This window comes from Bos taurus, chromosome 8 (assembly GCF_002263795.3).
Source record: "Bos taurus isolate L1 Dominette 01449 registration number 42190680 breed Hereford chromosome 8, ARS-UCD2.0, whole genome shotgun sequence".
Classification (NCBI taxonomy): domain Eukaryota; kingdom Metazoa; phylum Chordata; class Mammalia; order Artiodactyla; family Bovidae; genus Bos; species Bos taurus.
Window position 1 is genome coordinate 27625276 of NC_037335.1, and position 22308 is coordinate 27647583.

Genomic DNA, 22308 nt, shown 5'->3' on the forward strand with positions numbered 1-22308 from the left:
GCCCACCCGCCGGCCGGTGCACTCACACTTCGGCAGCCTTGGCGTCCTCCCCAGAGCCGTCCTCGGGCCGCCTGGCTGCGCCGCCGCTGGCTCTGCGGGGAGGGTCGACGTGTCCGCCCAAGGCCGCCGGCCGCTGCTCGTTAATCAGCGGAGCCCGCGGCTCATACCGTGTACCGTGCGCTTGGTGGTACCTACGCGCCCCGCGCGCCTGGCTCCTCTTGCACAATCGCTGGCTCTGCGGCTCCGAGGGGGAGCGAGGGGGAGAGGAAGCGAAGGGAAACAACCCAGAAACTTTCATCTTGGACTGTGCTCAAGCGAGGGAGGGAAGTTCCCTGGTGCCTCCCTCCCAGACACGTCTTTGCTTTTCAAAAGCCTCCATCAGACCCACACAAAGCAAGAGTTAGTATGATATTAGCCTCCGCACGGCACGAAAGTGTGACTGTACACTGGGATTTTAAGCAGATGGAGGTTGTTAGGAAATGGGTATTGCTTCTCTCTCTCTCTCTCAAAAAAAAAAAAAAAAAAAATACTTCAATTACTTTCTTTTATGGAAACCTACTTTGTTTGTAAGGAGTTCATGAGAACTAAATACTTTTATTGAGTTAATTTGATTTTTAAAGTGTTGGTGAAGAAGGAAATAAACCAGTTTACCAGACTGGAGACTACCACAAGTTTAGAAATACATCTGCGAAAGGTAGTACAGAGAGCCAGGGTTTTGTAGCCTTTAGCTAGGGAACAGTTGTATCACACAGTTCTAGATAGGATAAATGCGTTTGAATAAGGTGTATTTTGACATATCCTGTAGAGGGACCCTGATTACTGCTGATACAGTAAGCTGGGATTTAAATGCAATCAACACAAGCCCAATAAGCAACTCTTTATGTGCAATTTCCCATTCTTGCAAGTTAAAAAGTTCATTTCCTCTCAGAGATATTCTTTGGCTTGCCACTGCCGGGTGCTTTGAGAGGTGTGTTTCTGAGGCACATCCCTGCCTGGGTGACTCTCTTCGTGGTTGGAACACAGAGTATGTTTTCACTGACCTTAGGACCAAATAACTTGTTCTCTACTTTAAAAATTAGATATCATCTTCAGGGTTTTCTTGTTACTGGAGGTCGTGGTCTGTGTATGTGTGCGTGTGTGTGTTTTGAAAGGGGAAGTTGGTTTAGGTCTCCCTCTAGCTAGAAAAGAGTTAATAAAACCAGATAGAGATAATGATCAATTGATAAATGGCTATTGAACCACATAGATGGTGTTAGATTGCTTCTTTGGCACTAGCCCATTTCCAAGTAGATTTGAATCTAAGGAGATTTTAAGTTGTGCAAAGCATTTTAGCTAAAAAACAAATAAAAGTAAATTACATAAACGGTGGATCAAAATTGGGAAAATAATTTGAAATTGCTCAGACAGAGGAATTGTGCAGCTAAACCATTATGATGTCTTTGATCCAGCTGTTTCACTCCCTGGATGTATAAAAATCTCTTCTGTGTGTACCTGTGTTTATATACGTGTGAAAGTGAGCATCAGTGACTATGGAAAGAGTAGAAATATAGGGAAATAATTTATGCTTTATGGCTGCTGTATGAGGTAATGTTAATTATACTATTTACTAAACAGTACAATGAAAGGAGAAAATCACAATTTTAAAAAGTGTAGTTATTTTATTTTATATGTTTTCTTTATTTTTTGGTTTTGATGTAGTTGGCAACTCCCTCTTTTTTCTTCCTGTCATGGTTATTAAATGCTTAGCTCCTCTGCATTTTTGGAAGGCATCTAAAGAGGGTATAAGTTTACATGTTTTTTTTTCCTCCTTCAGGATGATGTTTTAGTTTGTATAAATATTGTGTAAACTTAAATTGAAACTATGTGTAAATCCTAAAATGTGTACTGTACATGTTCAATATACATGTTTATTTTCCTGACCTATAGTTCATCAGCAATGCTGATTCAGTGTGTGTGTGTACATGTGTGTAGGTGCCAGTGTAAGGAAAGACACTTCTTGACATGATCTCTCTCGAAGCCAACAGTTTCAAGGAATACTAGTCTCTATTACACATTAAGCCAGTTTTTGTCTTACTACAGGTAAAAGTTTGTCCAGTTAAAGCTGCAGAATTTTATATTTCTAAGGCCTAGAGATATTTTTCCTGTATTAAGATTATTTTAATTTCTAAGGAAAAAAAATGGACTTAGTTCATGAAGTGAATATTTGGGGCATTTTTTTGTTTCAAAGTTATCTGTAATAAGATAAAAACTGAGAGATTGACCTGATCATTTCTTTAAATATTAGAAAAGCCTGACTAGCCAGTTTCAAAACTGAACTATAGAGAATTCACAATCCGTATTATTTAACTACAGCAAAACTTAAAGTGGGAGATAGCTCATAAATACTGAAATTTAATATTCTAGCGTTGTGTCTTCTATGGGTAATTTAGGAAGTAGGGATATAAAAATCTTTGTCTTTTGTTTTGTATGAGCCAAGTTAGATCTGCTTATATGTAAATATTTCAGTCTGTCTAATTCTAACAAAAAGATGCCACAATCTGAAGCCAATTTAGATTTGGTGGAACTAAGTCTATTCCCCTAAAGTTCAAGATATGACAATTTGACTGCATTTTCTTGCCTCTATATTTTTCTTCCATATTTTAGTATGATTTTTTTTCAAAAGGGATAATATTTTCCCATACAGACAAATACTTGATAACCTTGAAGGGCATGACTCTTAACTTCTCTAAAGGGAGTTCTTCTTTGGGTCACTTTGATCAGTGACAGGTCGAGAATAACCAGAAACTCTTTGCTCATCTTTTCTGTTCATCTCCTAGAGTCCAGAATGTTGTTTTGCCCATTTTAACCTCACAAGGTATTGTTAAAAGCAGAAAATAAGGTCTGCTTTTGGAAATCGTTGTTGTTTTAAACCAGGCTTTAAATGATGATTTTTTTTCCATTTTTGTAAATACTTTGTTCATGTGAGAGAATAGCAATTAAAATTGTTTGTACTCCCTCAAGGGATGCAGTAGTCTAATAATATATTTTGAAATCTTCTCAGAAATAAAACTGTAACAGGTAAAGGGCTAGAGCTTATGCTTTACACATTACTAGAGGCATTTACCTTTTATTATTGGTGAGGTATATTTAACCTGTTTCAAATAAAATGTGAATCCCTTAATAAGGTCTCTTTTCAGACACGAGTGAAATACTAAGTTAGAATTATAAATGACTCTGTGCATCATTATGTAGTAATTTAGGATTCACCCAATGATGTAACAAAATTAACAACATAATTTCATTGTGAAACTGTGTCTTGTTAAAGAACAACTGTCTGACATTCTCCTACAGTTGCTTTATTTAACTTCATGCAAATATTATTAGTAGTGACATTTTTCTATTGTGCATTAGATTCTCTCATTAGCATGATGTGTTAGTTATCACCAGAGAAATCGTTTCCTAGATAGGTGAGGGGCAAACCAAGAAAGCTAAAAATTAAATCAGTGATTTACATTAATACCAGAGCGTCTGCTCACCAGAGATAGGACAGAATCAAGCAAACTTTCTCACTAATATAAAATCTAGCCCATTTCAGAGAAATGCTAAATAAAATATATTGTCAGAAACATATAACAACATTGCTGGCATCCATTTAAAAGCAGGTTCGATATGCATTTTCCTCCCAGTAGTCTTTTAGTTCTTTCTATTCATATAGGCAAGCACAGTTTCCGTTGGTTGAATCTATATATTTAAGTGGAAATGGTGATTTTGTCTGACTTCCTACCTTCCCCCCCCCCCAAATAATTTGAATGTTTATGCACTAACAGTTTAAAAGGCACATAGGCAGTGTTTCTTACAAGTCAGATGCCTAATTGTATATCGTGGTTTGATTCTTCTTTCTAGTTCATAGCATGTATTTTATTCTTAACTCTATCCCCCTCATGCAGCTGTCCCTTTTAACAGAGGATGTATATTCTTATTTAACCAGAGCCCGGAGTAAAGCAGTTGATAGTTAATGGTCTTTGAAAATGACTTTCACTGCCAGGCATCAGCCATCTCTAGGTTTCTGCACTTTTCCTCCTCCCTTTTTACTCCCCTTCTTACAGTTGGTGTGTTTCAGTAATCACATCTTACTAAAAAAGGATTAAATTGACCAAACTGACGGTCTTGATGCTAAAATAAATATTTATATTATATTAGGAGGCATGTAATTTCAGCCTGTTGAATTAGTAGGCTCCTACCTCCAATTTAGTTTCCTCTCTAATTTGTGTGATAATGTTTTAGATTGAAGACTTAACTGTAGACATCTATTCCAATATAATTCTTCTCATCCATTCTTATCATGTAACACTAACATTAGGAATTTGGGTAATTGTTAAAATACGGGTTGTAGCACAGGTGCTTGTGTGTTGGCCTGTACTTTGTAAGTCTGTGTATAACAGGCAGACTTCACTTAACAGGTACTGTCTAATTTGTACTGCAAGGGGAAGGAACGTAGTAGGCCCTATATATGGTGTTTACATACATGTTAAAGCAAATAAAGCAGGCACAAACATATTATCAGATGGATATGTGATATAGATTGGTATATATTAAAAAAATCTGTGCACACATTTCAAGTTTATTTTCACCATGATACAGTAAGTGACTTTGAACATAGTAGGTGATCATTTTGAAATTATTTTTCTCGTGTTTCTATCATCTGCAAACTGGGCCTGTGTGTCTGTGTATAATCTGTAAGGCCTTAGCAAAAGCTAAGGTGAATCAAGTAACCACAGTCCAAAAACAAATCCCTAAAGGTGTAGCTATGTTATCTATATAATTGTAGGTATTTTTTAATAATCATATTTATGAGTGTATCTTAACGTTGACTGATAAATCCCGTTCCTCATGCGTGGCGTTATGGAAATCTGATTGATGGAGTGACAGGACAGATTTGGGCTCCCACAGCAGCACATCCTCCCACTCCTGTGTCAGGGTTAAGAGCCGCGGCAAATCCTCCCTAACTAATTAGATGCTGAGTAAGGCATCTCAGAGAAGTTGGGGCAAAAGTGAATGGGTCACAGCCAAAGCAGGATTGCAAGGACTCCAGTGATAGAGAAAGCATTCAAGTTTGCCAGGTCGTTGTGACACGGGGAGCTGACTCCACGGGAACTGGCCGTTACAGATAGTGAGCTGGCGTCACCCAGTTCCATGAAAAACACACATTCTAGTGCGTCTCTCTTCCCACCTTGCCTGTCTGACACACCCTTAAAGAAAGTTAGATTGGGCATCTGCCTTTATCAGTCTGCAAAGCTTTCGAGAGGGCTTTTCCTGTAAACATGTATAGCTAATGGCTGTGAAAGGCCAAAGAAGTATTTTCTGAACTTGAGACTTTTGATTATAATGTGTATATGTATCAAAAGGCATGAGACAAGACACTGGAATTTGCCTTTAGCTTGTGTCCACAGTTGGAATCATGGTGTTGGAATTGAACTACGAGTTAACTCCTTTCTTTCCCGTGGAGTGTTGTCAGGGAACTTTTTGGTAACAGGGAGAAGAGAGTGAATTGTGGGGTGACTTTTTCAGTGAGAGAATTTTTTTTTTCTGGGAGTCCCTCTTGTTGCTGTCCAAGGAACATGGAACGTAATGGTTCCAAGATTTCCTTTCACGTGAGGTTTGGAGCCTGGTTTGTTCTGTGGGTGGAATGAATTCTTCACCATGTGAAAATCCTCTTGTCCCTCTCATGGTGTGTTTTTGCCGCTACATAACCATGCTTCTCCAGGCCTTGGTCAGAGAGAAGATTGTTTGGGGATCGTAGGAAATGATTGATCTTACCCCTGTCTGCCAAAGCTGATGCCATTTTTATTTCCTGAAAGCAGCTGGCTTCCACATTTTGCTTGGTGATCCTCCATCTCCTTAAGAACCAGGGAAAGGAGGGGAAAGAGAGTCAAAAACCCTTTAAAGGAACTTTGACATCTATTTTTAAGCTTTAGAGAAATAAAGGAAAAGAGGCATAATTCAGGCACAGCAGCCTTTCTGTCTTGACATACAAGCAAGACATTGTATCGAAGAGGGAGTTTCTTTTCCTATAAGATACAATTGTAAACAGGCGCAAAAAATAAGAGGAAAAAACTTTCTGAGTAACTAAAGCTCCAGGAAGTTTTACTATGTGCAGATGACACCCGGGAAATGATGCCTGGGCAGTGACATCCGAGGTACCTTGGCTCCTCACCGAGCAGGATCTGTACTGCCTTTTCCCTCCCCAGCTTTAAAAGAAAGTTTTAGAGACTGGGAAAAAAAAAAAAAAAGTATTGATTCTTTTTTAATTTGTACATTCCCTGTAGGAACCCTAGCAAATTTCATAGTGTACATTCAAACCCTAAGGTGAAAAATTTATGACTGGAGTTCATTTGGTTGAGGGTGTTCTATTCAAACGCTCTGGATAGCATTTCATGCCACAGAATCAGAGAGCAGGAGAAGAGAAAAAAAGCTGTATCATTTCTTCATTCACACAGCCTTTCTTAATGGAAATGCTTGTGGAAAAACAATGCATTACTCAAACTGGCTAACGTAGAAATCAAATTCTCGGCTTATTAATCATCATTCCAATTAAAAAAAAAGAATTGATCCTTTAACAACAAAATAATATCCTTTTGTTTTTCTTTAATTAAGCCCGTCAGTTTTTTCATTTCTCTCTGTGAAGAAAATGAAAATAATCTTGAACAGTAGGAAGTTACTCATTGTAACAGGGATTCTCTTGAGCATATCTGACATCTTATTTACTCAGTATTTTTGGACTGCAGTCTTATTTTGCTACTGTCTGTAGGGTTTGTGTGTTGTTGCTGGGGGCGGGGAAGGGGGTCGCTTTAAGTCTCATTTCTGTTTGGTTGGCAGCCACTTACTTAATGACCTAAATACATGATTAGACTGTTTTTTCTTCCTATTCCTGTTCCCATAGACCTATTAATTTTCTTGCTTTATTCTCCTTTCCTTTCTTTTTTCTTTTTCTGGATTTCTCCTTACTTTCACTGGCTCTATTTGCCCTAATAAAAAGGAATTAAAAGGAACCTTCTTGCCAGTACATCACTCTGGCAGAGGGATGGAAAGAGGTGCCACCCTCAGATGTGGTCCTCAGCGTGGAGGTGCTGACAGGAGGACTGTCCTGAGTTCTGCTCTGTAAGGGTTCTTTAAGTCCGGGCGTGATAAAAACATGTAACCAGGGGCCCAGGCTTATCATTCAAAGGCGCTGAAAGGCAGTTCAATTGGATCCTTCGCTGTGGAAGAAAGTACTTAGCTGAAAAGAGATTTTGCTTTTTCTCTTTTTCTTTTTTAAAAGTAATTCTTGGCTTTATCATCTGTGCAGTTAGATTTACATCTGCACAGGAGAGCATTTTGTTAGAAGGAAAAACGTGAAGTTTTCCATCAATGGGTTGAAGGTATGACTCTCTGAGACAAACTACAGTTAATAAGAGTTAACTGAAACGTTGAAGAAAAAAATAATCAAAGTCATGGCAGGGCTAATATTAATGGATGACAATATATATTGAAATGGAAAACATGCAGTATACAGAACACAGTGAGGATTCACTGCTATTTTGTATTTAGTAAATTTTAACCCATTGTCCTACGCAGCTGAAAGACTGTTAAAATGGACAAGGTTCGAAAATATTATTCTATATGGAAAGACACGGCTTCCAGTCCTTGGACCTGCTGTGCTTTTGTGTGACTGTCATGAATTTTTCAACTTTATTAAGGTATCTCTTAGTGGCTATTTGTTCTCTAGACAGATCTTCAGGACTCATAGTTGATGATCAGAGTACCTGAACTGGGAGTTTAAACAGAAAAAATCCAGGATAATGAATGTTTTACATGCTGAAAATAATTACGTTCAGCTGGCTTAACATAATAACAAAACTAATATTAAAATGAGAACCTCTATCTAGGGTTTTCAAAATGTTTTTTTTTTTTTTTTTTCCTTCCATTAAAATTTAAGCAAGAAAAATTTCATTGGGTTAAATCATTAGGAGGACTCTTCGGGCACCTAAATCAGGCATAGGTAAAGCTGCCCACTCCTGTGCCCTCTCCCAGTGCCGGAGAACAGGGGACATGACTGGAAGGCCACGTGCAAGAAATGGGGCAGTAAGTATACAATGACTGTATTCAGGAAGACACCTCCTTGTTGACCTCACGTCAGAACCTAACTCAAGAGCCAGGTAGGATCTGTAGGGCCTATCTAATATTGCATTTCTTTTTTAGGTATTCATATTAGAATACCAGAATGTACCAAAACCAAAGCCCTGCTCTAGACTTTGTGGGAAGACTTCCTGTAAGACCCCACATGGTCGAGCATCTGTATGTGGTGTACAGACAGGCAGGAAGTGGATACCTGTCCTTCTGTTGGCTGTGGGAATTAAGTGATTCATTTTTAGGTTTGTTGGGGATTTGTCAGTGGCTGCCTCAAATGCAGTGAGCATATGGATGGCTCACCTTAAAAAGGAATTCCCCTTCTTAGGAATGTCATTTAAATGACATTTAAATGATTCCTTAGTTTGTACCCTTTTGGCTTCTTGAAGGTAGCTTTTTGGTGAAGCTCTTTGTCATTCATTGGGAAAGAGCTGGAGTGATTCTTACTTTGTGACTTGCCCATTTTTAACCAGTGGAAAACTATAGTTACCCTCAAATGAGTTAGAACCAAGCTGAGATAGAGATACCAAGATTAGACTCTGACCCAAACTTCAAATGTCTCATCATTTTCCTTCCCAATCATTTCTTTGTTTTCTTGGACAACTTTGGAAAATATTCATGGGACTGAATCAATCTTAAGATATCTTACCAATCCTATTGTCTGTTAAACGGAGTTCATTGTGAAAAAGAATTTTTCCATTTGACTCTTTTTTTTTTTTTTTGGACATTAATTATAAATGAAGTAGGAAGGGATCGAAAGAGAAGTCCAACATCTGGGAGAACTTGTTTCAGTAGCTAGCCTGGGAGCCTGAACCCTAGCTTCATACAGGTGAGATGGGTTATGGGAATAAAAGCCTTGTGCATTTAATGAACCCCGCCTGCCTGTCAGCTTGGTTTTTCATGCACCATTGTTGTTCAAATAAGAAAAAGAGAATGTTCACAGCCTGTGGTGAGATTAGAGTAATGAAAATGAAGTGCTAATCTGTCAATAGCAAGCATATCTCATATACTGCTTCCTGGGCCACATTTATGCGTGTGTAATATATTCCAGGTTTTCTCATGACCAGGGAAGCTTGGATGCTCGTTATATTAAAAACACCCTTTTGGTTAAAAGTGAGAAGTTGGTCATTTTTCCTTGGGCAAATAGTTATTTTTAATAATTTCTTCATAAACCAACTGCCGCCTGCCTTCTGAGTTTGCAGATGATCCACTGTTCTTTATGTGCTAGTGTACCGGTACTGTGGGTCTCTCTCTTCTTTCTTCCTTTTTTTTTTTTTTTTAAACAAATACAAAGTGTTGAAATAAGCCTTAGCATAAGCCTAGTTTGAGGTTCGATTTCCTAGAAATCGGTGATTCATAGAAAGAAGGAAGGAGTTAAGTGAATGTAATGCTTCATCCCTATATAATACAGATTAAATATTATTAAACATTCATTATCTCATACTTTTTTTTTGGTCTTGACACAGTAAAATGCAAACAAAAATAACCAAATCAGGAATCTTCTAGAACTCTTCTATGTATTTGCAGTCAGCTGCCATGATGTGAGCCCAAGGAGAAAAGCTTAAAACTTTGGTCATCATGAATGGAAATTAACTATATTTTTTCCATAAAATTCCCCTTTCTAAAATATTATAGTAGGTAAATCAACATGAATGTAGTGAATTATACATTTCCTAGAATTGTTTTAATCAGTTTACTCAATTATTTGAGAAATTAAATTTTTTTCCAAAATGATACTCTTAAAGAAAAAAGAGTAAATTTAATCTTAGATTATAACAAGATGTTTTAAAGAAAATCTGAACATTTACATGTATGCTACCCATGGGGTCATCTCTTTTAAGAAGCCTCTTAAGAGATGGTTTCAGAAGAAGTGTAAAAGGTGTGGGGAGAGGTAAATTAATAATTGAGTTCCAGGTGTCTGCTGCTAATTGCTTAAAATTCAAGCATAATTGATATTAAGGAAAAATGCTTCCCAAAAGGAATATATAACATTGTTGTTCAGCTTTTGGGTATAAGACTTTATTTATGGAGCTCATACTTTGGGCATTTTCTCTTTTTCTATTCAAATAGGTGTTAAGGAATGCAGTATGATTGTTATGATTTTGTAAACTGTTTACTTAAAGTTGTTCAGGTTGTTAAGAGTCAAGAGAATATGGGGATTAATGTCTAACTGAAGTAAATTTGGCATGTGTTCAAGGGTTACTTTCTTAAGGTGAGAATGGAAGAAAAGCACCTCTTTTAAGGAAGGAAACACCTAATTAAAAAAATAATCTTTCAAGAATGTGGTCCAGTGATGAAACATAACTTAGAAACACTCTATGAAAGTTGATTTACATTTTCTTTTTAATAAGTTGGAATATGGCTAGTCATAGCATATTTAATACATTCTGAACTGTATAGTACTTCAGAGGTAGTCTGTTGATATTCTCCGAGGAAGCAAAAAGATACCTTCCTCTGTTAAATAGGGTGTTTCTAATTTGTTTGTAAAAGCTAGTAATGGATAGAAGTACTATCTTCTTGTGGTTGATTAGAAGTAGAGAAATAGATTTTCTCCTTGAAATTACTTGCAGTTAAGGGAAAAAGCAAAATAGATGTGCATTGTAACTGTCATAGACATCTGCTTTTAGGTAATCATTTTTAAAGAAATATGCCATGACTTTTGGGGTCATTCAAACCTGCAATAATGTCTATTTAATATAAGTATAAATGTCAGGTTGTGGCATACATGTGGAGCCAGTAAAGACGAATATTTCCTGTGATAATATTCATGCATCCTAAATGTTGACTTTTGAAATTTACCTTGAAGATGTATTCTATTTTCACATTAGGGTCAGTTTTCACTTAAGTACAGGATCGTTCTAGAAAGGAAGCACAGAAGTGTTAACATGTGAAGGAACAAAATGGATGTAGATCCGAGTAACAGCATTGACTTGAGCATCTTTGCTGGGCTTCAGGGAAGAATGTGGTTGATTGAAAACCAGTGTAAATGTTTTGTTGAACCACTGTTTAAGATGAGATCATCAGTTTCGGATTTGCTTAAAATTTTTTTTTTTTAATTTTGAAAAGCAGTTTGCTTGGCACTTAATTTTTGCTTGAACAACTGTATTTTGAAAAATCTACCCACCATCTTACATTATGCAAACTCATGAAATAAGAAAGAGAAGATACCCTTCTCCTTTTCTTCCACAAACTCTGTTAACCCTCTTTGGAGTTTTATGTCTTTTTAAAGATCGAGTTGCCCAAAAGGGCCACGAGGAAGTAAGGTAGTAACAAGCAAGAGTGAATCTGATGGGGGACTGCAGTGCTTCAGAAGGACCTTGTGTCAACCACCGTGAGGTTTTAGCTCCCCAGATCCAGACAGTTGTTGTCAGGTGGGGATGCAGGCCCTGTGTTGTGAGATCCTTCTCTTCTCTCTCTCTCCCTTTTTTTAATGGGAAGTCAGAAATCCAGATATTTATGTGGACTCCCCTGATTTTTAAATCTTGGCAACCTTTTCAAATATTTTTAAAAATGTGTGGTCCAAACAAAACTCATCTGTAGGCTTTATTCAGCCTAGTGACTGCCAGATAGAAACCTCTGTTTTAGATAGTATTTTAATGGATGAAGATAATAGTTTCATTGCATGTGAACATTCATCTTGGGAATTCCCCACTGGGATGAACCAAATTCTTCATTTTTTTTTTAACAGTTAAAAAAAAAAGGTTTAGTAAATATATTTCTGGTGCTGATAGTTTTGATGTATAGCTTTTCTTCTTGTGACCCACATACAAAGAAAAATCAAATGTGAGCAAAACAAAAAATAGAGCCTTTTAATAAAAGTTGAAAAGTAAGAATTTTAGAATTCTAGGGAAGAAAGGGGAGATTTCTAAATTTGGAAAAGAATTCCATGATTTGTGTCAGTAACTGATGTAGATGAAAAGTTGAATTCAACTATAAAGAGCTTTTTATCTCACCTTTAAGCAGTGGATCGTTGGCCCTGAATCTTTGCGGGATTGCAGTAATTTACCAGGCAATTGACTATGATGTCACGGGGAGGAGATGAACCACAAGGGGAAAACTTCTCTATGCTAGTTCATACAAGGCCAATATTGTATACAAGCTTCTAGAAAACATCATTTATGTTGTATAAGATATGTTTTCAATGCTTGTGTAAATTTTTTGAAGGGGCTCTTGAAGATAAAATAATCTATTTATAGTTGAATTTCTCTAGGCAAATCAGATATCAGCATTTTCAACAGAACCAGTAATTAATTGGTTTGAATTTCAAATTGAAGGTCATCCTGTTATTGATTTTCGTGGGAACAGGAAACAACATCTTGTTAAAATGATCTGCAAATGGTGCCTCCGTGTGCCTAGTTTCTGTCTAGGGTCTTGTTGAACAGCATCAACGTCAGTGTCGGGCTCCAATCAGAAGGGAGTCACTGCTGATATAAACATAACAAGCTGTTGGTTTGCTTCCAGAACATCAGAGAAGAGCTGAGCTGGAACAGAGACCAGAGAGTAACAGTTTGTTTTATATAGTAAGTCAGGTATTTTAACTCAAGTGACTTGTGCGAATTGTTACGAAGCATCTGTCAGTGTGTCAGAATGATGTTGGTATGCCATGTTCAAGAAGTTCAGCATCAACACAATTGTGACTTACCAGTTTTAGAAACCTTTCAACTAGGAATTAGATAAAATAATCTTTCATACTGGGGAGGGAAGCATTGCCATAAAGAGGGTGGTGAAGAATGGAGGATAAAAGAATATACTCCTTTAGATGCTCTTCCTTTTTATAAAATAACATTTTTGTCTTGTATTTTAGAAGCAGTTTCATTGGTGCATGTACCAGGCTGTTTTAAAGCAGTCCTTTCTTTCTCCCTGTGTTTATACTTCTTGCAAATGGTGTAATGTGAGGGTAACATGAACGAGGTGGGTGGCAAACATGATGCCTTTCTAAACCGAAATAAGTATTTTAATTTGAGCTATGCGAAACAAGTTGGAAAGTGCAGCTTCTTCTTAGGGTTCAAAGTAAAATTCTTAATAAAAAAAAAGGGGTGGGGGAGGAGGGGGAGCCTTCCATTTTAAATACCCTGGAGCTGTGAATGCAGTTATTTCCAGGTTGACTTCATTTTGTGTAGGCATGACGGTGGCACCAACCATCTACGTTAAGCCTTAACATTCCACAAAGCCATTTCAAGTTTATTATGAACTTCAAAGTCTGCTCATCCCTAAGAGAATATCAAGTTTAAGCATGCCACTCTGCCATAGTCACAGTCAACTTTCTTCAATCAAGAAGTGACTTTCTTGAGTCAAAAAGGCTGACTTTCCTACAGGTGATCCAGTCTTTGAGTCCAGTGCAGTCATCTCGCTGATTGTTGCCCTCCTGAGTTGCTAATCTGTCTTGTTAGCAGTGGTTGGAAAGTACCCCCAAATAAGGCTGGACTCCTCACAATTTGTTTAAAGCTTTACAATCAGGTCACCATTCTTTTTCAGCTTTACTCCTAGAGCTCAGGTCATTGATCCAATTTACCAATTCCCAGTTGGAGTTTCATTACAGGTTTTAGAAACATAGGGGAGTGTGGGGGAAGATGCTGATGCTTCCCAATGCTGTCCCAATTCTTGCTCGTTTCTACGCTTCAGATGGCTACTAGTGCTTTGGGAAAGAATATGGGGCTGTTCAGCCTGATCTCTTGGTGTTTAGCATCTCTTTTTAAGGAAAGGAATTCTTCATTTCCTTTATGTAAAATGCCTACCCTTTGGGAGGCTCCTGGTCTTTAGTTCCTACCTCACTTAATAAACCACCCCTGTCCGTAGTATCATGCATCTCAGAGATGGAACTTGACGGACTAGTCAGCATTTCAAAGGTCACCCTAAAGCTATTGGCAGCATACACTGCCCTTTGTTGCTCAGCGATTATAAAGCTACCTTAGCAGTTAACTGGATGGATTTGACTGAGCTGCTTTTCCCGAATACCAAATTATCCGTTTCTTATAAACACCTGATCGAATGCCCAGTCACAAGCTGTCTCAAGTATATTTTCAAAAGATATCTTTAACAATACTTGAAATATCAGTGCTTTGGCCACCAGAAGGGGTAGTGTCCATTGCATTGTTTTGCTTCAGTGAAAATATTTCTAAATTATTTGAGAGTTTTTGCAGTATCTGAAATGATAATGTTCCAACAAATTAGAAAATTAAAGGTGTTCCCCAAAGTTTCCTTGCATTACAGCTTGTCTTCTGTTAGTGTAGCAGTATTTAAAATCATGTTGTGAATTGACTGTTTTTTAAGAGAAATGCTATAAAACTTTATTTCCTTTCATGTTATTTCCCATGAATATAAAATATGGAAAGAGCTCTTTTGGTTTTAGGTAATAACTTTAAACAGTATAAAACTGGGTTTCACCATTTTTGTGTATTCAAATGCACTTCACAGTTTTCTTACTGAAATATTAGTTCAATTCCATTCAGAATTATAGAGGAATAACTAATAAACGATCAAGCTAGGCAGGGGAACTGCACTTGAGACTTGAGTTTTGTATTTTGCATGCTTGCATTGATTTTGTGATACCAGTACAATCTTGATATACTTTCTAGTACACAGGTAGCATCTTTGCCTTTAGCTGTCATTTAAATAAAGATGAGTAAAGAGTAAATAATTATCTTTACATGATGCATGTACTTTGGACTAACTTCTCTCTCAAATATGTGATTTGCCATATACTCTTACCTCCTCCAGTTCTGTTTGGTCCTTGTTGGATTGGGTAAGCAATTAAGGCATTTAAAATTACTTCTTCTTTGGTTTCAAAGCGAGTAAGTAAAGGTGCAGAGAAATCCCTTCAGTTTACCTTTCAGTATCTTTGAACCAAGCAAATTCTGTCCTACCTTCCTGTCATGCATCCATTCAGTTTCTCATTGAGCTAAATAAGCACATCTATAGCAGACTATATCCCCCCCCCTCCAAAATAATAGGATGGAATCAGCATTCAAATAGATTTTGTTGCAAAAATTCAACAATCAAAGGAAGGGAACCAAACAAAAATGATTTAAAATAAGATGATGAACATGAAGTTCAGGTACTGGACAGTATCTGAAAGCAAAGTATGGTGATAAGAGTTTTGTCTTGCAGGTTCTTAAGACTTAAGCGTTTGTTGAAAAGACTCTTTTTCTTTAACCCAGAGGTATGTTTATCTTAGAATAATAATCATTTCATGCTGTTCATTTTTTTTTTTTTCTAGCTGACCCATTCTCCAGACCTTTTAAAAAAAACTTTTCGAAGTGGATGTAAATTCCATTTTAATTAGACCAGTGCAATCTAATACTGCAACTAGCCAGGAATGGAAGAAACATGCTGGAAGTTAATACAACCCAAATCAGCCATAGCCAGATAATTCCCCTGATCTTTGTAACAACCCCCTTCCCCACCTCCACCATGAAATGACCCTGTTGTTCTGGAGTTTTAACAAGACATTTAAGGTTCATTTAAAAAAATGATCGTCCTTTACAGGATTCTTTGCTCTTGCATTTCTCTTTCTTTCCCTTGCCACACAGCTGTCATTGGTATAGGAGAGAGGTTGGGGGGAGGGGAAGAGGAGGAAGCCCTGTTCAAATCGTGTCACGTAGCACTAATTCATCTGCTCTCATTAGAGGGAGCGAGGGACAGCAGTGATGGCCAAGAGCTGCACTCCACACATGACACGCGAACAGTTTGGGGAATAGAAAATTGCTTTCTCAGGAAGCCCAGCCAATTAAGGACTTGACCATATTGAATGTCAAGTGTTAATTTAGGTTTTTCTTCATTTTCCCAGTAGTAATGCGGGTCCTGTGATGAGCAAATACATGTCAAGTAAAAGTTGATTGCATGAAGGACCCGGGTATTATATGTCACTGACAAGTCACAAATGTACTGAAGTCTTTTAACCCCTTAGGTGGGTGTGGTGGGGGAGGGGAAGGGGAGAGGATTAATGTTACCATAATGACAAGAATAGATAGTTTATGTGGGGGTGGCATGGATGGGACAGACAATAATGGTAATTCATGCAAAAACCAGGGATAGGACAAATCCTACTCTGAGGGCATAGAAGCCCTTGAAAAGCATATAATACGATCCTCAGCTGTTGCAGACATGGTACTCAGAATATATATTGTCTGTTTTAAGATTATATGAAAAGGGAAAGTAATGTACTCTATGGTCTTGACCTAGGAAATGCCTTATTAATTATCTCTTTTGAAAGAAAGAAAACATTCGTTAAGTAATCACACTCTTTTGGGCATTTTAATCCTTTGGCTCAGTGCAGCTGTCAGATTTCCAGTATTTATAATTTCAGTTTCAAATCAAATACTCATTTAAAGAAGTAGCTGTGTAATAGCAAGATGCAACATGAGACCAAAAGAACGTGTGTTGTCCATCTCGAGTGTCTCTGGAGGGTGGTGTTTAGCCAATAGAAACTGGTAGAAGGTCAGTCACTGTCTTTCATTTCTGTTGGTGCCCAAGTGTAGAAAGGAAGAGATTCAAGCTTCAGTGAGGGAGGTAACTTTGCCTTTTTTAACCTGAATGTTGCAGGTTGCCCATCATGTATAGCATCTCATTTCCATTCATCAGCATTCATTTACATGTGAATGTCCTGAAAATAAGAGAATATCTGTTTCTGTTGCAGTTGTACTGGTAGCAAAGAAAAATATCTGCTCACTTTAAAACAGTGCTGTGTGTGTGTCATTTAAACAATCTTAAAGTGAAACTCAGAGCAGTTACAATCTGGTCATTCTCTTCCCTTTTTATGTAATAATCACGTGTCCCCTTCATATCTTTAAGGCTGTCACCTTAATTCAATACTTTCTTGAAACTTACTCTCTTCTATTTATTCCACAGTTTGTAACATACTTGTCTTTGTGTCTTGACAGTGCCTGCACTCTGAAGACTTAAGTCTGATAGTGCTTTAAATTTGGCAGCAAAAAGTATTAAGCCTTTCTCTCAGGTTAGGAGCTGTGCTATCATTAAATTAAAAGTTGGTTAAATTTACATTAAAGAACAGTTAGGAAACAATTCCAAGAATCTGATGTCTAATAAAATATTTTTTTCTTAAGAAAGAAACATTAGGCTCTTAAATGCTGGGATGTAATGTCAGTTCTTTTACATCTCCCCTCCCTGTCTCAAAACTAACCAAATAAAATAAACTAGCCCTCCCTTCCCTTCCTATGTTGATAAGCTCTGTCTATGGGACTCTGGTGGCATTTCAAAAGTACTGTTTAATTACACTCTGATTGTCAGCAGCTTCTCTTCCGCTGGGTGTGCTGAGAGACTTAAGTAAGTTTCCGTAAAGTAAATTCTGATGATGGCAGCTCGGGGTTGCTGATTCAAGTTATTCCTTCTCTTCTGTGTCACTTTTGACGGATGGTACCTAATGCAATCAGCCACAGGCCCACAAAGCCTTTCCTTGGGTTTCGTTAGTAACTGGACCCGGGGTTCCCCTCCTCCCCAGATCTTGCCTTCAGATGTTCACTCCTTCCTGCCCCCCTCCCCAACATGTCAGCCCGAATAGGAAAGGGAAAAGAACTGCAGGACTACCCAGGACAGGCTCTTCCGAAACCTCCATCTCCCGGTGGTGCAGTCAGAGCTGCCTCCCTTTGCGTGCCTTTTTGATAAATTTAAGAAGTCAAATCGCTGACACAGATAGATAATCCAAGTGTATAGGGTGAAGAGTTATAAATTAACACATTATTCCCTCTTAATGTGAAATACTTGAGAATGCATTTTCTCAGTCCCCTGACATCTTACCCAGTGAGGGCTCGCATTGTACTTTTCAAGTGGCATTGATTTGTTAAAGCGCTGAATTAGCATCTCTGGCCAGCTGCTTGATCCACTGTTGTGTCATGGGGCTCCTATACCTCCTCTCTCCCCAGCCATCTCTTTTTTTCCCTTCAGTCCTCCCTTAGCTCTCCCTTTGCATTTTGTTTCTGCCCACCTCATTCTCTGTCTGTCTGCTCCTTCTCTTTCCTATTGCTTGTGTGGCTTTCAGTCTGGTTTCATCCTTCTGCATCTCTCTTCTTTTCCTTCCCTCACTATTTCATCTACACTCTTCCTTTCTTGTCTCATCTTGTTGCTTCTGAGGGTTGCCCTCACTCAGGGTTAAAGTCTGGCTGCCTGTAGGGGGTGTGAGGTGGGACACTGGCAGGGACTACTAGGGGTAGAGGACTTAGCAAATCCAATAGCCCCAAATAAACTCTCCCGGAGAATAGATTAACATGCCTGTTTGTGCTTATCTTAATAGGGGTTGGTGAGAAACATCTCACCTATTTTGCTTGCTAGAAATTAAAAGGTAACTTACAAAACTTTAAAATTGGTATTCCCAAATGCCATTTAACACAGTAAAATTTTCTTTTGGTTAAGTTAAAGGTAAAGAAAATTACTGACGGTTATCACAGACTTGATCATATGCGTATACCCACACCAAAATATTTCTGCACAACTTTTGCATTGGTGCAACTTTGTGCAATTCAATAAACTTACTGATAGAACTTGCTTTTCTTACAGGTTGGGTAGTGTTCTGATTCCATTAATTTGGTACCGTTTCATATAAAAACATGACTTCCTCATGGTGCCTCACTGTACCATAGCAGTATTAAGGTTATAAAATTGGTTGACAGTTTTTTTATTTAGAAATAAGGATGGGTTATTTCTTCTTTTTAGCAGTATGTCTCAGTTTCTGAGGTTTTCAGAGGAACTGCATCACAATTGAGAGGTTTAACATGCTGCATGTGCATGGTCACAGACTTTACTCTCTTTCTCTAGATAACTGGTCGAAGATGCTTTGAGATCATCGTGTTGATTGATTTGATATGAGCAAAAAAGTGTATCTGCCTGAATTTAAATAGAAATTATCCTCTGTAATTTTAGTTTCATTGCTTTAAGTAGTGCTGTCTGCAGTTTTACTAGGCTTCCCACTAGTAACATAAAAATTGGATTTGAATATACTTTGGTAATAAGTCAGATCATTTAAAAAATCAGATATCTTTATTGCTGGATTTTATATACGTTAAAATGACAATCTGATTTCAGCATTTATATTTTGAAATGGAAATATTTCACACAGGATTTGATAATCTTTGCCTCTCTGTTGGCTTGATTTCCCACCCCCTATTCCTCAAGTCAATTCCTTTTTTTTTTTTTTAATTAATTGCTGTCCTCCTAGCTAGAATTAGCATGGTTTGGCTAAGGTGAAGGGATTAGAATGACTCTTCAAGGCATGATAATGTCTGTTTAAAGAAAAGGAAGAAAAAAAAGTCTTTTAACTGGGGCTTAAGACTAATTCCATCTACTAAGGAGACAAAAATTACGCTAAAGGAGACAATTTGGCTTTATTTTCTGTTCGCATGTTAACCTGCGTAACAATCATTATTTTGTATTTTAGGGTGTTCTCTGAAGGAAGATGTTCTTTACTTGCTGTAGGAAGGGGATGTGACCTCATTCTAGGAGATTAAGTCTGGAACACCTTTTGCAGGGATAACCACAGTTCACCTGGCTATATAGTTCAGGGTCAAGGTCAGGGTCAGGAGGGACTTGCTTCTTAGAATGGCCTCTGAATAGAGTAGAGAGGACAAATTAGAGGACAAAAAAGTAGGGCAAGGTTGAAAGTGAAAGTGCCCCATATGAAAATAGTTAAGGATCAGAAAAGGAAAAAAAATAGAAAAGTAGAAAGATCTGGAAGGCATACTTTAGAAGTGAGAGAGAAGTTGAGGATAGAGGAAAAAAGAGAGGTTGGAGGGACAAACTTATAATATCTTGTAACTTTCAAAATTAGTAAAAATCAATACTTTTGTAAATGGCTATACAGTACCAAATTGGCATCACTGCAGAGTCCAAAATTAAACATTTAAAAACTTTTAGTGTAATTTTTGAGTATTCATTCGTTGTACATTTATTTTCTCTTGTTCCTTAGTTTGTCGCTTCTGTTCCTTGGAAGGCAGACAGCTCTGCACAAGTAGTAAATCAATACATCTGAGTTGAAAAAAACAAATAACTAATTTGTTCCTTGTTCCTTGGGTGGTAGTACTTTAGCCACATGAAATGGTTAAGTGTGGATGTTTTATTTAGAGTTCAACACTTTTGAGTTTTTTCTCTAAAATTCTCTGGAGAAATCAGAAAAATTTCTGTTTTTGTATTTTGTAAGTCTAAATGAAATGTCACTTAAATGCAGGAAGAACTGGCAGTTTTGATAAGTTGTCCCCAAAGCAAACCAGCTTGTCAGTAATCACAACCTAATTATGAAGGCAAATACAAAGTTTGTGTTTTAAAAAGTCGCAAGACAAAGGAAAAACCAGAAACAGACCCTTCTCCAGCACCAGGCACAGCCTTCACCCCCCGCCCCCCTTCCACAGGAGCCCTTCCATAGTAGCAGTAATAATAAGAGAGAACCTTTTGGCTTCAGCCCAAGTCCTGTTGAGAGGGAGCCGCCAGCGGCCTGCACCGTGTGTGTCTCTGCAGAAGTGCCAGAGTGACACACGCATCACAAGCCGGTCACAATGCTAGGGGTCAGGGGTCACGTTCAAGAGCAGGGTGTTGCTGGACCCGGCCGAGGAAGCAGAGGTGGCCCCTCTGTGCTCAGTGTGTGGGTCTGTGTACTCCTTTCCCGTCAAAGCTGGCCCGGCAGGGCCAAAAAAGCGGTTCCTTGGCAGGGTTTAATGGCAGGATGATGTAGTCTGTTGTGACTAGTGCATTCCTTTCAGGTTAAACTAGGGAAATGGCATTGTGTTAAAATTCCAAGTCGCATGAATGTTTTATTGCCACAGTGCATTTAGCCCTCTAGGGGAGTGTGTGTGGCGGCGGGTGGGGGCGGGGGTGGCGGGGGGGACTTAGAGACTCAGGAACTATCAGAAGAACACTTCCCTTGGAAAATTTTACCCACCAGCGTGAAGCTGATTTGCTGTGATGGTCACTTAGAAGGGTTTCGCTTTTTCCTAAACTGACTGTTTTAAAAGTCTTGCCATCCGGACAATTACCGGCTGAAGAAAACACGGCAGGACACAGGCAAAGAGGTGGCGAGATAGAGAGGAGGAATGCGCCAGAAAGGAGCTGAGCTGCCTTCTTGTATAAACTGCCCGAGAGCGGCAAGGGCCCCCTCCCCGCCCAGTCCCTGTTCCCCCCTTCCCTGGGCTGAGCTTCGCTGTGCGCGGAAGGCCAGGAGCGATCAGTTACCCTTGCACCGCTGACGGCGAGGCCACTGCAGCTCATGGTACCGTATGTTACCAGTCAGCCTCCCTCATTCCTTCTCCCGGGCTGCTTTGGGGGCTGTGTGTGGGCGGTGTTTTTTTTTTTTTTTTTTTTAAACCTTTTCTCTCTAATAACGGTTTCTACTAGTCAGAGGGATACAGTTTGGGAATGCAGAAGGACTGAGAGTTTGAAACAAAACAAACTTAAGTATGGCACTTTTTTTTTTTTTTTTTCCTCTTTTTGGCATTCAGAAAGGAGAAACCAAACCATTCTAGTTCAGTCGCAGCCAAACGTTTCCAGTGTGATTTAAAACCAGGAATTCTGGAAAGAGGGCAGTTTAATTAAGATGCAGGTCATCTGGGCTGCAGATCTTGTAAACAGACTTTCGTACAACCACGTGAGCATCTTTAGGGTTGGAGGGCATGGCTCAGGTTCTGCCATTGTCTGGGATGTATCCATTTTGCCAATTGCCCCCACCAGTCCCTCTCTGGGGAAAACTAGCCTGGCTCTTCACTGCTCCAATAGTTTGAGGCTTACGTTTACTCCGGGTGTGTATGATTGGACTGGGGTTGTAATTGTGCATGTTGAATGTAGCTGTCTGATGGCTTCGTGATTTGACCTGACTCAGGTTAATTTATAACAGATTAAAATGTGGATGTATGGAATGGCCTCCTGATTTTGCATTGGGACTTTATAGAATATTAATGCATCTGATTTTTTTCCCAGTGAATAAGAGAAATACAAATTGTCTTGGGCTTACCTAAATAAATATATCATCTTAATTTGCATTTTAGGTTTGAATCACCTATTGCTCTTCACTTGCAAGCCTTAATACTTGCTTTGATTCCATGTTCTTGTAATGGCTCATTTTTCTCTTCCTTAGTAGTAACTGATATATAAGACATACATAAAGTTGCATGTGTGTGTACCTGTGTGTACATGCACACTTTGACAACTGCCTCATGAATGCAAGGAAAA

General features: G+C 38.5%; 1 protein-coding gene and 1 long non-coding RNA gene across 14 annotated transcripts in view; one reads left to right on the forward strand and one right to left on the reverse strand.

Moving 5' to 3' along the window:
- BNC2 (basonuclin 2) overlaps positions 1-22308 on the forward strand; it is a 485308-nt gene that overhangs the window by 156835 nt on the left and 306165 nt on the right. For 2 of the 13 annotated variants that reach the window (XM_059889389.1, XM_059889391.1), the window contains exon 1: positions 20966-21352. The exons of the other annotated variants lie outside the window; for them this stretch is intronic. In XM_059889389.1, the coding sequence (XP_059745372.1) occupies positions 21350-21352 (3 nt within the window). In that variant the 5' untranslated portion in view covers positions 20966-21349. Of the gene's footprint in view, positions 1-20965; positions 21353-22308 lie in introns of those variants that run through there. 13 annotated transcript variants of the gene reach the window in all.
- Positions 5804-20914, reverse strand: LOC112447792 (uncharacterized). The gene is made up of 3 exons (XR_003036013.2): positions 20536-20914; positions 10945-11003; positions 5804-5876 (listed from the first exon to the last, which is right to left on the reverse strand). It is a non-coding gene; the product is annotated as an uncharacterized lncRNA (long non-coding RNA).